The sequence below is a fragment of the Alligator sinensis genome, unplaced genomic scaffold (genome assembly GCF_000455745.1).
Source record: "Alligator sinensis unplaced genomic scaffold, ASM45574v1 scaffold511_1, whole genome shotgun sequence".
NCBI lineage: Eukaryota > Metazoa > Chordata > Crocodylia > Alligatoridae > Alligator > Alligator sinensis.
The window spans coordinates 200417-213539 of record NW_005842114.1 but is presented as its reverse complement, the minus strand read 5'-3'; the positions used below and the strand labels follow the sequence as shown (position 1 = coordinate 213539).

At 41.5% G+C, this 13123-nt stretch overlaps 1 protein-coding gene across 3 annotated transcripts in view; it reads right to left on the bottom strand.

The window, feature by feature from the left end:
- Positions 1 to 899: 899 nt before the first annotated feature.
- Positions 900 to 13123, bottom strand: part of TP53INP2 (tumor protein p53 inducible nuclear protein 2) — a 59640-nt gene continuing 47416 nt past the window's right edge. For 2 of the 3 annotated variants that reach the window (XM_025205400.1, XM_025205399.1), the window contains one exon: positions 900 to 12949. In XM_025205400.1, coding sequence (XP_025061185.1) covers positions 12700 to 12949 — 250 coding nt within the window. In that variant the 3' untranslated portion in view covers positions 900 to 12699. The remainder of the gene's footprint in view (positions 12950 to 13123) is intronic. The other variant, XM_025205398.1, reaches the window with a different exon arrangement.

Below are 13123 nucleotides of genomic sequence, written 5' to 3'. Positions count from 1 at the left end.
TCTAACTGCCTCCCTACAAGCACGAGCAGAGGAGGTATACTCCTCTTTGGTGATCTCTCCCTGTTTCCACTTTTTATGTGCTCCCCTTTTGGCCCGTAGGCCCTGGATTTCTCTGGTCAGCCAAGGAAGCCTCCTGGCCCCTTTCCTTCTTTTTCCTCGCATCGGGATTGTCTCCCTTTGTGCCCGAAGGATCATTTCCTTAAGGCACAGCCACCCTTCTTGGGCTCCCATCACTTCAAAATTCCTACTCTGCTGTGCATCCTTGACTAATCGCCTGAGTTCATTGAAATCAGCTTTCCTAAAGTCTAGCACTTTCACCCTACTAGTTACCTTACCCACTCGACGTCTTATGAAGTATTCTATTATTAGGTGATCATTGTCCCCCAGATGGCTACTGATCTGTAGGTCCCCTACCATGCCATCCCCCGTTGCCAATACCAGATCCGGTAAGGCATTCCCCCTAGTGAATCGCATTGAGCTGAAGTTTATTTTATCTTGTTTTCACGGACTTTTTATTCTAGAAGGGGAACTGTACTTCTATGCTAGAAGGGGGACCCAACCAAACTTTGCACTTGTCAGGGATGGGACTGTGAGACTTGTTGCAGGCTTGTTACACTGAAATCTTGTGTATAATATCCATGTTGAAATAAAAAAAATATTGCTGCCTCCCTCATTAGGGAACTGCTTAACAATCTTCAGGGAACAAACAGATTAAAGTAACACAAAAATGCTGAATTGAAGACATCAATCAGTTGGTCCTTTCAAGGTCTTTTTTTTTTTAATCTAGGCTTCATCTTGGACTTTTACTCCCTTGACAATACATTCCTGGAGTTGTGGACATAACATGATTTACTGTTATCTGGTTCCTTATATGCTTTCCCAGAACAGACAAAACTAAGTAGGCTTTAAATATATTTTTATTTCTGTGTTCTTTCCTTTTTATATTAGATTTTTTTTCAGTCAAAGGACAGCATTACAATCTAACAACCAAAACCATATTACATACACACAGGCACACCACGTAACATGTTCCAGGCAGTCATATCCTTCAGTCCATGAACACATTGTAAATGTTTAAACAATGTCCTACAAGAAATAGACTCCTTCTTTCTACTAGGCTTACTTACATTGCTTTAACATGTAACACACAACAAGGATTTTTTTGTTAGCTTTGTTTTGAACTAGGTTTCAGTTCTACAGTATAAGTGATGTAGAAAATGTGGGGCTCTTGTCTACTCAAAACCCCTATTTTAAAAGCTGTTCTGCTATTGTAAGGCATACAATAGATTCTGACATGTAAATCAACTCCTTGACAGAACAGAGCTGATAAATTCCTAGTATCTGCTTGATCTTTTGGGGTTTATTGTTCCTAGAATATTTGTAGTCTAAACAAGCCAACTACACACAAACATGCCATTTGCTATTCTTCAGAGTGGTGGTGTGAAGGAAAGGGGAAAGAGGTGAGCAAACCAGAAAATAGTTCTCAAACTCATTTTTTAAAGGTTTTTAAGGCAACCCTTTCAAACCAAATAGCACTTTTTCTTTAGACAAACCTTTGAAAGAAAAAAATGGATATTCAACACACAGTCTATTTTGGCAAAGTGCTGGTGGTAATTATGTCTTCTTACTATGATGTTTTTGCTCACAAAGTGGTGAGAAATCAGATTTTAAGCTGGGGTTTTCAAAGGATACCTAAATCTTGTAGATACAAAATATTGGGATGTGGGGGCCTAATTCTGTCTGGCTCCTCTGAAAATCCCAGCACTAGATTTTTTTTTCCAGAACAGGATTTTTAAATTAAATTCCCAGTTCTCTTTTGCATAGGACTTTAACTCTAGTTCCCTAATTTTTTCAAGTTCTGCAGCTGTTTTAAAAAGATACTAAACCATGCAAAATGGTGAAAGGCACATACACAATCAATACAGTATGAGGAGGTATAATGCATATAGATGAGTATAACAAGTGGAATACCTAGTTGTGGGGATTGATATATACAAATAAAATATTGCAACACTCAAATGCTACATTATAGTTATGATACAGTAGAAAAGACATTACAATGTTGCTATTACAGTATGAACTGTTCCCTAATCTCCAGAGCTGCAAAAGCTATTTTTAAATAACAAAACTGAGAACAAAAGTTGTTCACAGTAAGAATTATGTTTAAAATAGTTTGTCAGCTTTACACCTCAGTTTGTAGGCAAGGTTAACGTGGAAAGTCAAAGATGCTTTAGGTTTCTTCTCTCCTATGACCAGTTTTCAATTTACATATTGTGGGGGAGGAGGGGTTTCCTCCACTTACAAAGAGTGAGATATCTCACCCCATGTAGGTGGAAAGTGAAATACTGCTCAGTTGAAATCAGGGGGAGTGTTGCCATTGGCTTCAAAGGAGCCAGGATTTCATTCAGTCTCTGATGACTTGCCACGATGGAAGACTGAGCAGTGGCAATAGCAGTTGTTATAACAGTAATTCAAAGCCGATGCCTACTGAAAGAAGGGTTGCTAGTTGTAGACACAAGGAGAGAGGCAACATCTGCTGAATTGTATCAGTGAAATTAACATGTCCTAAGTGTCTACCAAACCAGGCCTACTATTGGGGATACTGGTTTTGACCAAGTGGTTTAGATTGGTGTACAGCCTTAATGTTTCATCAAGTGATCGATAACTGGCATCCTGTTTCTCCTTATAAACAGTGGGTTAAAGATGGTAAGAACTTGAAACTGTACTTGTTTACTATGTAAAGGGGGTACATGGCATACTAAGAATCATCTTGGGTATCAAATGGAACTGCTTATTCTTTCACAGTTATCTTTTTAAGGAAAACGCGTTATTATTAATTCCATGAACCAACTCTTTCAAAAAAGTTTTTGCTTCTGCCGCAGGCCAGGGCACAAACTCAGAGGCAACGTTAGGCCTCTGACCCTTATTTTTGATAGTCAAGATTGCAATAACCCTTTGTTATAAGCTCAAGGAGCAGTCAGATGCTGCGTGCTCCAAGTTCCAGGCTGCCTTCTCTTGGCAGAGCAAAAGGAAGAGGCAATATCCTCTTAAATTGGGCAAGTTCACAATTCTCACACACAGGAAAACACAAGTGATATAACAGTGACACCAAAGCCTTTCCCACCAATTTTTTAATCTTCTCTATCTTATGCCTGTTACTAAAATTCCTTTCACTTCAGCAGAATAAGAGCCTGGATTATGGGTCACTAAAAATATTCAAGTGACTGCACCTTTGGCAGCTCAAAAAATCCTAAAGAACAAGTCCAAAGGAATGGACGGAGGGGAATGTACCCAATTTGCCCTTGTCTGCCTCTTCCCTGTGGCTCCAGAACCAGTTCTAAACACAGAATGGAATTGGTATAACTTCTCTTCCAATTGGTCAAGGCTGACATGAAATGAAGCCTTGTTTGACACATTGTTTTTTGTATAATAATCTGTCTTCTACAGGGACCAGTGATGCACCTGAACCTCAAGTAAATATTATGGTGTGCCTTATCTTGCTCTTATTTTGGGATCAAATTGGCTGGAGTAACTCCAGTGAGGTCACTGGAATTAAAAATCGTGAGAAAGGAGAACTGGGTTTATACTGTCCCTAAAGACATGTTTTTGTTTGTTTGTTTGTTCCTTGGATGTAGAAGCACTGTAATGACCCCAATACCTACACAGCTAATAATTATTAATCTACTGATTACAAACATTTAAAGATAAGATGAGAGGCTGAATAGAAGATGGGGATGAATCATCAGTTGGTAGTAGTGATATAATACTATTTTCCATTACTGTTCGATGCCAAAAAGCAAGCTTGCATTCCGAACTGGGAATGGGTGCACTACCCGGACACACATGGTGTCTTCTGTTACAAACCAGGAGCAAACAAGCTGCATTTCAATTCCAGGGTAGGAAGAAGAGAGGTCCCGGACCTTTTTTTCTGTTGTAGTGTGGTGCTTATGCAAATGTTAAGAATCATTCTCTGGCACAGATCCTGTTTTTTAGCTACATTCTATAGTAGCCAGATTTCATTTTGAATAATACAGATAGCTGTAATATCTTTTTAAGTGACTTCAATAACTGAAAAGCACCGATCTTCTCCATTACTTGCAAGAGTTTTGGACAGGGAATTATCATAAGACCCTTTGCAAATTTTTTTTTCTTTTAAATCTCAGAGGAGATTTGTATGGTGCATGGCTTCACAGAATAGGTGAATAGATTTTTCTCCCCCTTGGGGTGAGTGAAAGAGAAAAAATCATTGGTACTAAAAGACAACTATATATTGATTTAAAATGTACAAAGAGAAATACCTATGGTCCTAAAATAATGGTCTTTGGGATGAACTATATATATATGGCAGCTACCATAAACATTTTCTTTCCTCAGACTGGGCGTTTACAAAAAGCTAGATGCTTCTGGAAGGAGATATTAATTTGTACTGGTTTCAAAATGTGGGATTTCCAGGGTATTTTTGCTAAAGGGGATGCCTTCCATAGCACTCGCATCCTCTCCCAGTGAACAGTTCTCATCACCCTTTAAATGCAAGAGGAACCTGGCCAAAATGCAGTATAGAGATCCTGTTGTATCTAATGCATATTAACATGGTGCCATAGCTGTAGTCTAGAGCTCAGTGACTGAAATGTCCCTGACCTTTTTTTGAATTCACCACATGGAGCAAGATCAACTCACTAAGCTGCATCAGAAAGTGTGTTACACACTGTGTGGTGGAATACATACTTACAAGTAGGCCCCAACATGTGTTTTAAAATAAAAGGATGGTATTGCCTCTAGTTTTGTATTGGATGCTGAATGGCTGATTCTGCCCCTACTGAAGAAAACTTACGTCAGGGGGCTAAGGCGCAGGCCTGAAAGCAACACTGCATTGCCTTGTAATAGGAGCAGACTGTCCCCACATGCAATAAAAGCACTGTGTTTGGAGAAGGGTAGGAGATGGGATGGCATTCTCCTTGAGGATCCCCTTGAAAAGATTCCCCAAATCACTAAAGATGGAAGGATTTACCTCCAATCCCATGCCAGTCAGAGTTGGGTAGCGGGGAGAGGAGGGATGCTGAGAAGCCAGGATCATTCATTCACAGACCCTGCACTCCCACATTGCTTCTGACTCCAGATCCCATGAAGGGGAACTTAGCAGAAAACATGGAGTTGGGGAGAGGGGCGTTACTGTTTCCACTTAAATGCTACATGGTCAGAGGAGTAATAGTGGGCCACTCCATAACTCTTGCCCTCCCCAGCCTGCCTTGTCTCCTGTGACCTTTTAGGAAATCATTTTATCTAATGTTGGTGCCTGTGGTGTCTGCAGCCCTGTCCAGATAAGAAAATCTGAGCCAAAAATGCTTATTTTTTTCAGTAAAGGGCTGCCCTTCTTTTCCACCATGCAATTTTTACAAAACTGAAAAAAACAAAAGTAATAATATTCCTTCCAGAACAAACAACATCTGTAGTGCCTCCTCCCCTACAGTTCCCATTTTTCATCCCACCTGGCTAATTCCAAGTCATTTTGCACCAGTCACACCCTACCCTGCTTCCATTGACTCAAGAAGAAAGCAAAAGCTAGGTTCAGCTGTGGTCACTGCGAAACATGGGTGTATTCTGAGACCCATCTCTGAGCCTGTGGTTCTCAACTGGGGTGTTTTGAGAAACCCCTTCTTTCCTAGGGGTGCTGTGACACAAGTACTACTACTGCTATGGCTAGGTAAAACTGCCCCACGTGCTCCCTGTCAGCCTAAAGCAGGCAGGAGAGTTGCCTCAAGTCTTCAGCTGTTTCTGGTCATGCTCTCAATCCAGAACATTGCTCCTGGAAACAGGCATGCAGGACAGTTGCCCCTGTCCTGTGTGCTTGTTTCCAGGAGACACCATGCAGGGTCAGTGGGGAGGCCTGGAGTATGAACCAGCTCTCCTGCCTGATCAGACAACCTTACTGCAGGAGGAGTGTGCACATGTGCCACAGCCCTAGTCTGGCTTTACAGGAGGTGCGCAGGGCAGCTTTACCTGGAGGCAGCAGCACCTGATTAGGAACGACTGAGGTCAGTTGAGCACATTGATTGTTTTCAACTGGGAGTGGTGCCACATTCAGAGAAGTTGTGGAGGGGGCCTGACTCAGAACCACAGCTCTGAGCCCTTGGCTACCCCCTCAAAACCCCCAGGGGCTTTGATGCACTGTCAAACATATTGCTTAAAATACATGGGTAGCAATTTACACTAACTCAGTCCTACAAGAGGAGAAAGTTACACTTCAGTGATTTCCATGTGAATCATGGGGCCCACGTGAATGAAGCAGGACTGCTACTCGGTGGACACTTAGAACATGGCTGCTGCTAACTCTCAGCCTCTGATACAGTCATGCTAATACCAATCCAAACCCGTTCCTTTTCCAAAAAGGCAGCAGCTGCTAGCAGAGCCTTTTGCTCAGATCGTGCAAAGAAAACTAAAAGGAATTCTGCCAAGTTTAACAGTCTTTCAGGACATGCAGATTAGTACTCAACAACCTCACAAAAGAAAACGCATCAGAATCAAACGGTTCCAAACTACACACTTTTCACAATCCCAACACACTTGTTTGTCCCTGAGTCCATGCTGTAATTTCCCCTATACGCATAAAAAAAAAATTGAGAACTCCACCTAGCCAGTGTGCAGGATAGGAGCATGGCCGTCTTGCAGTGCAGGACACGAACACGGCCTTCTCGCAGACAGAAGTTGCTTTGTGGGTTTGAACATTTTGTTGGGAGCATCACGCTGTAAACCACAATTGAAAATACTGAATGTAAAAACAGCTCCACACATCCACTCAGCGTTGTAAAATATTTACACGAACGCACGCACACAAGTCTGTTTTAAGCACCGTTCATTTGTTTTAAGATGAAAGGAGAGTTATGTAACCCCAGGGTGGAGGCTTTTGCTTGATCCTGAAAGTACCAAGACAGGAAATTTTGTAACAGGCCAGTGTTTCTAGTGATCACTCTTCTCCCATGATAAGAATATTGCAGGTCACCTGTAAGAGCAGTGTGAACATATTTTCCCCCTGGTTTATGAGGTTTCACTCACACTTTCTAATTCTTCAAAAAGGGTTAATAAGTGATTAATAGTTTTTACGCGTATGTTACAGGCACAAATAACAGGAACACAGGACTTGGAGGAGCTTCCCAGGCTGTTGTGTCTAGTTCCCTTTGTTCAAATAACCATTTATTCAGAGAGTCCCTATATGATATAGAAGGGTATAAGCCCTTGTAATAGTGACCTTTTGACCTGCTTGAACAGGTGTGCTGGTTCAGTAGTTAGGGATGCCCTAACATCTACATTGTTCTGGCTCCTCACCCAGCTGCAACAGGGCACCTGGTCATTTTGGCCTATTGCTTCCTTGTGTGCTGTTGGCCTGCAGAAAGTGATGTGCCGTTACCCTGCCAGCCAAAGGGGCTCTGAGGCTCAAAGAGCCTTTGATTTGAGTGAGCCATTGAATTCTCAAAACAATGGCTTGACCTTCTACTTAAAACCATATTAATAATTTATTAACCCCTTATATTTGCTACAAAGCATGACAGTGCTTTTGCTTGGTTTGCCATGTTGGCCAGGGCTGATGTGATAAAAGAGTAATACAGAACAAAGAGAGAAAAACAGATGATTTGAATTCTCTTTCTTAAAAGCAGGACTTAAGTAACAACTTTAGATACTCAAGCAAACAACAAATGTTAGCATAATGCTCACAGTCTGGGTATTGCACCCAGTGCCACTGTGCTAATGGTGCTCTAGAACCTCATCCTACAGTGCTGAGGTCAAGATGATTTTGCTATTAACATTGGTCGCTGCTGGTTTAGGCCCTAATGGAGTTGTTTCTGCTTCTCTCTGTCCCAAACCAGAGAGGGTAGCAGGGGAAGCATAGGATGATTTTGAAGAGGGACTTCTCTTACTGAAAGGTTTTCCAACAAATTAGCAGACACAAGATTCATTAAGTAGTGCAATATGAATGACATTCACAGAAAGCTCTTTGCATTTCTTAGGCAACTTTGCTGCCTCCCAGCCAGTTTTCTTCTGTTTGAGCTGCAGAGGAAAACTCACAATATAACATGCAACTGCAAATTTTGCCAGAGTTCAAAGGTTTGGGAACCTGGCAAGTAAGATGTCATGTTAGATTTGTGCTTGTCAGAATTGGGGGAGGTGTCTACTTCGCAAGTGCAGCAGGCAAAAGCTGGGCTGGGAGGCAGCAAATTACTGATCTTCAGGTACGTCTATTCCAGCAAGGAAGTCTTCTGCTAAGTCCTGAAACAGCCTAAGTGCTGCCGAACACATTGACCAAAGACTCAATCTCCAAAATGATAACCCCAAATCTACATTGTGTCTTAAAAACCTCTGAAATCTGATGCAGACCTGTGAGTGCTTGGGACATATCCCCTTACTGTCCTTGCAAGCACTTCAGACAATTTTCATGAACTAACACACCCTTCCCATTTGTGCCAGGGGTAACTCTTAAGAAAAAGGCATTTAATGTGAAACCAAGGAAGTGAAAGGATGTAAACTTTCTAGGAAGTCAAGAAGTTGCCAGTCCCTGGTAGAGAATCAACCACAAAAAAACCCATTTGTCTTGACTCTACACTATCTTGGTGTTAGCTTCAGCAGTAAGGAACTGATCATCCATCACTCCTTTCCCTGCTTCAGCTCCTGGAGACAACACCAAGAATGTGTCAATAGGTCATGGGGTTACTGTGATGACAATGGGAAGGAATACTGGAAGTTTAAGCTCTCTCTCTTTCTCTCTAACTGCACTTAAACTACCTTGCCAAGAGATCTGTGAAAACACACACTGATGACTCCACTGACAAGGGTGTAAAAATAAAGAGGATTAAATAGCTGATCCTGTGTCTATGGGAATTTTCCCCTTAACTAATGAAAGCATAGATCATTTAAAATGGGTCCAGGCTACAGAATGTGGATCTCAACTGGAACTTCTTGAAAGGTGTGTTTGTTTTGAAGCTCAGATTTGGATTATTGGTTGAGATCCATCTTTAGTTACTTTATTTACTAAGGATTTAATCAGAAATAGCTGCTTGATGCTTCCTTTCCACTACCACAGGGTTGTATTGCTGGTTGTTAACCTTTGCCCAGCTCTATTCTTTCAATCAAAGCAGGTTCAAACTTATTTCCATGTCCCAGAAGAGCCTTCTGCTCAGTGGTGACAGTTGAGCACCCAATCTTAGTACAGATACACACAAAACTTTGAAAGGCCCTGAATTAGGATGGTTGGAGAGTTCAAGGCTGGTTCAAATCTATAGTATAGTGTGCTAAAATTCAACAACTATTTATAATTAAAAAATTAAATTAAAATTGAAACTTTAAAAACTATTTAAAATAAAATATTTGATCCTGCATAATAGCAGGATCCCATGTCACCTACATTATATCTAGAGGCTACAAGCAAGGTGATATTAGCACACCTCCATGCTTCCAGATTTGTCCATCATGGCTCCTGGAAGCTGGTCATTCTAAGTTTGTTTATTAAAATGCTTAGGAGCTCAATTATTAAAAGTTTTAAACAGACACTAAGATAGCATCAGCCCAATATTTAATATTATTTTTAAAAAAATTCCACAAACCTAATATGAAATGAAGGGTTCTTAATAACATTTTATCAAAGAAATTCCAAAGAAAGCAGTTCATTTGGGGATTTTGCTCTTGCCTTGCATGATGGAAACTACACTGTACAAAAGCAGTGTACAAATGTGTGTGGAAATGACTCACCAGAGGAGTGAGTGAAGTGAAAAATCTGGGAAATCATGATCTTGAAAGGAGAAAAGTAATTCAGTAAATATTTACAGTTTTACTTAGCTTGTGTATTATTAGTGTATGATTTTTTTTTATCTTGACAGTGGCTTTTCAAGGATAAAAATACTCAGGGCTAAGCTCATATTTGGTGTATCTGTATTAAAACCAAGTTACACTGGGGATGAACTGAGCTATTCATATTAGAGAGTACTGAGATAAAAACGGTATATGTTATTATTCTGACTGTACAAATGAACTTCTGCCCATTTGAACACTTGGAGCAGTATTTCCTACAGCAACCTAGAAACTATCAGAATGCAGAAAGTCAGCCCTGCCTATGACACTAGAAGAGAGGACCTGCCATATCTCTTTCCAGGAAGGCAGACTTAAGATCTACAACACACAGTTCTTGCCCCTGGGCTTGCACCTTCTCCACCACTCCTGTTTCCAACCTATTTCCTTAAATAAGACTCTCTCTTTTCACCTTTCTTCATTTCCCAATCTCTCTCACTTCCTCTCTCACTTCACATCATTTCATGACCAGCTTCGACATACTTTACTATCTGTGTGAGCACTGAACAAGCCCCTTTCTCTGCTGTCATTCCACAAATTTAACATGGCAGCTGGACAGGCAGAGTCATAGCATTGTGAAGAAGAATTTTCCCGCTGAGAACTAAGGGTTTTGGTAACCAGTAATGTTTTACTGCTTAATTTAGGAGCTTGTTGAAGGACTTTCACCATCCAAAAAGGTGTTTGCATTGAATGGCAGGCTGGCAATACTACAAAGACAATGCCAATATCCCTTGTATTATCTGGTGCCTCATGTCTTTGCAGTGAGTCCCTCTGGCCCTTACAGGTGCAGCATGGGCTAAACATTGAAGAAGACAGAGACACCTTCTGCCTGAAGGATGAATAAGCCACAGAGGAGCCATTAGAGAGGAGAGGAAAGATGCAAAGGGAGATGACAGCATGATTTACATACCCTTGCTCAGCATAATGAGTCCTGTGCTGCCTTTCTGCTGCCCTGTGGATGTCTGGGAGTAGGATGTTGGGATTGAGACCCCTACCTGCTCATAGAACAGTTACCAATTTCTCCTCCTGCTCTACTCCCTGGAGGCTTTCCTTGTGGTGAGACAGTTACATGGTGATGATTGGCCCCTCTCACTATCCCCCTGGTTCCCTGGGCAATGGGACTTACACAGTTCCAGTTGTTGGTTTTGTTTCCAAAGGTTTCATTTTTAGGACACTACCAAGATCTATTATTTAGACATTTCCAGATTATTGGCCTCTTGAGGTCACCCAAATCAATGAAGAAAAGAGAGTACCTTTCACCAGGAATTCAATGGTAGAGACAGCTTAAGGAAATAGTAATCAGTTTTAAAGCAGGGAGGGAATCTCTTTCTCCAATTTAAAACTTCTGTTCTGCTTGCAGTCACTTGGATAATCTACCACACAGATTTCCAATCAGCCTGCTGCCTGTGGTGATGTTTTCCTCTTCTGCAGGATGATTTGTTTGTAAACCATCATCATGAAACATTGCAAGCAAGACATTTGGGAGTTTTTTGTTTTGTTTTGAGGTTTTCTTTTGGGGGGGGCAGGGGGGGAGGGGGAATAAGGAGATTGTTTGTTGCCTAAGCTAGTGAAGAATTTTCCTGGTGGTATTGCAAGGCTGGGGTTTTTTTGTGTCCTTCTACAAGCTCCTGAGCTCCTAACCAGGTTTAACACTGGTAATCTGCTTAGAGTTTTGACATTTGTCCATTAAGCAAGCTCTTTGGAGTGGGTGGAACAAATATATTGTAAGAAAAGGTAAAGTAAATAGAAAGCACCAGAACACTAACATGGACTTTGCACTCTTTTAAAAAAAAGTAAATGCAGGATTCACAGCTCCAATTATATCACATTGGCTTGATTTCCAGAAGGGCTGAATGCCCGCAGCTCCTATGAGTTTTAGTTGGAATTAAGGGTATTCAACACTTCTGAACATCAGGCGTTAAATATTCCCTCTGAAGATGTTCAGGCAGGGTGTCCTCTGTTTCAGCCTGGCACCTTGGAACAGAAATTTAGCTAATAATACCATACAGATAAGGATCAGTAATCATACCCCAAACCCATCTACTGGGTTAATTACATCATCCTTTTTTTTAGAGAGAAAGAGAGAGTGAAGAGGGAAATATTTTCCATTACTTTTCCTGTATCTTAGGCCAAATTGCATATCTTTGTCGTTCCAATTTGCATTTGAACCTGCTATCTCAGTTTGTGACATCACAGTTTGTTTCCATGGAGAAGAGTATGATGTCATAAAGAAAGGCACTGGTGTCACAGGCTCCTTAGTAGGATGGCAAAAAACAAAGTAAATGACAGATAATTAGCCCTCCCATGAATTCAGAATAATATTGGTGTTAAGTTTAGTGAAATGTGGAGCTAACAACCATTGCAAGAACAGATGGAAGAACTTATGCATGTATAGGGTGTGAAGGATTGGGGAAACACCACCCATCAGGAATCAGTTTCCAAGGATAACTGCTTACATATAGGTTATTCCATAAAATTTAGCTCTAATTTTAAATTCTGTTTTGAAATTTAAAAGTAGATCCACCATCCCATTAAGTTACATTAGGGTGACATCCTGGGTTACTCAAAATCCACAGTGGGGAGCAGGGGGGAGGGAAAGGTGTGGAACTACAGAAGGAAGAAAATAATAGATAAGTAAATTTAGTCTAGGATAAAGGGGAAGGAGGGGGATGAAACCCAAGGATAGCCCAGCAAGGATCTGCTGCTGAGCTTTGCTAGTTCAGAAGAATTGAGAGGATTCTCTCCTGAGGAGAGGTTTATTTCAGAGAAAGGATGAAGACCTCCTCAGCTGGAGAAAGCATTATGAGGGAAGAAGTGAAGCTGAGAGTTAAGGGATAATGCCCCGCAATGTAGACTTCCTGAAGTAGTTTAGTAGTTGTACTGGCGCTGGCATGGTTGGTAGACAAAACTACCCTGGTGTTTGGCCCAACGTGAATGGCGCTCCCTGGTGCGGTTCTGCCGCTGCATAACCTTCTGACTGAGCTTGTGCTTCTCCGCCAGTTGCTTTGCCCTCTGGATCCGCCGGACCTGGCTCACCTTCTCCAAGATGGTGGCTTTCATGGTGAGGGAGGTGGTATGATGTGGGGTGTGGCGCTCCAACCGGGGTTCAGGCACCTCCCTAAAGTGAGAGACAAGCACATTAATGGTCAAGTTCACAATGCTGTCAGACAGGCAGTTGCACAGATACCCCTTTGCATATCCTAAACAAGCAGGTATCAACTGCCTATGGACTGTGCTAGATGGAGTTATTTGTGAGACTCCTGGCAGTTCCCTCTTAGTCAAATACACAAAG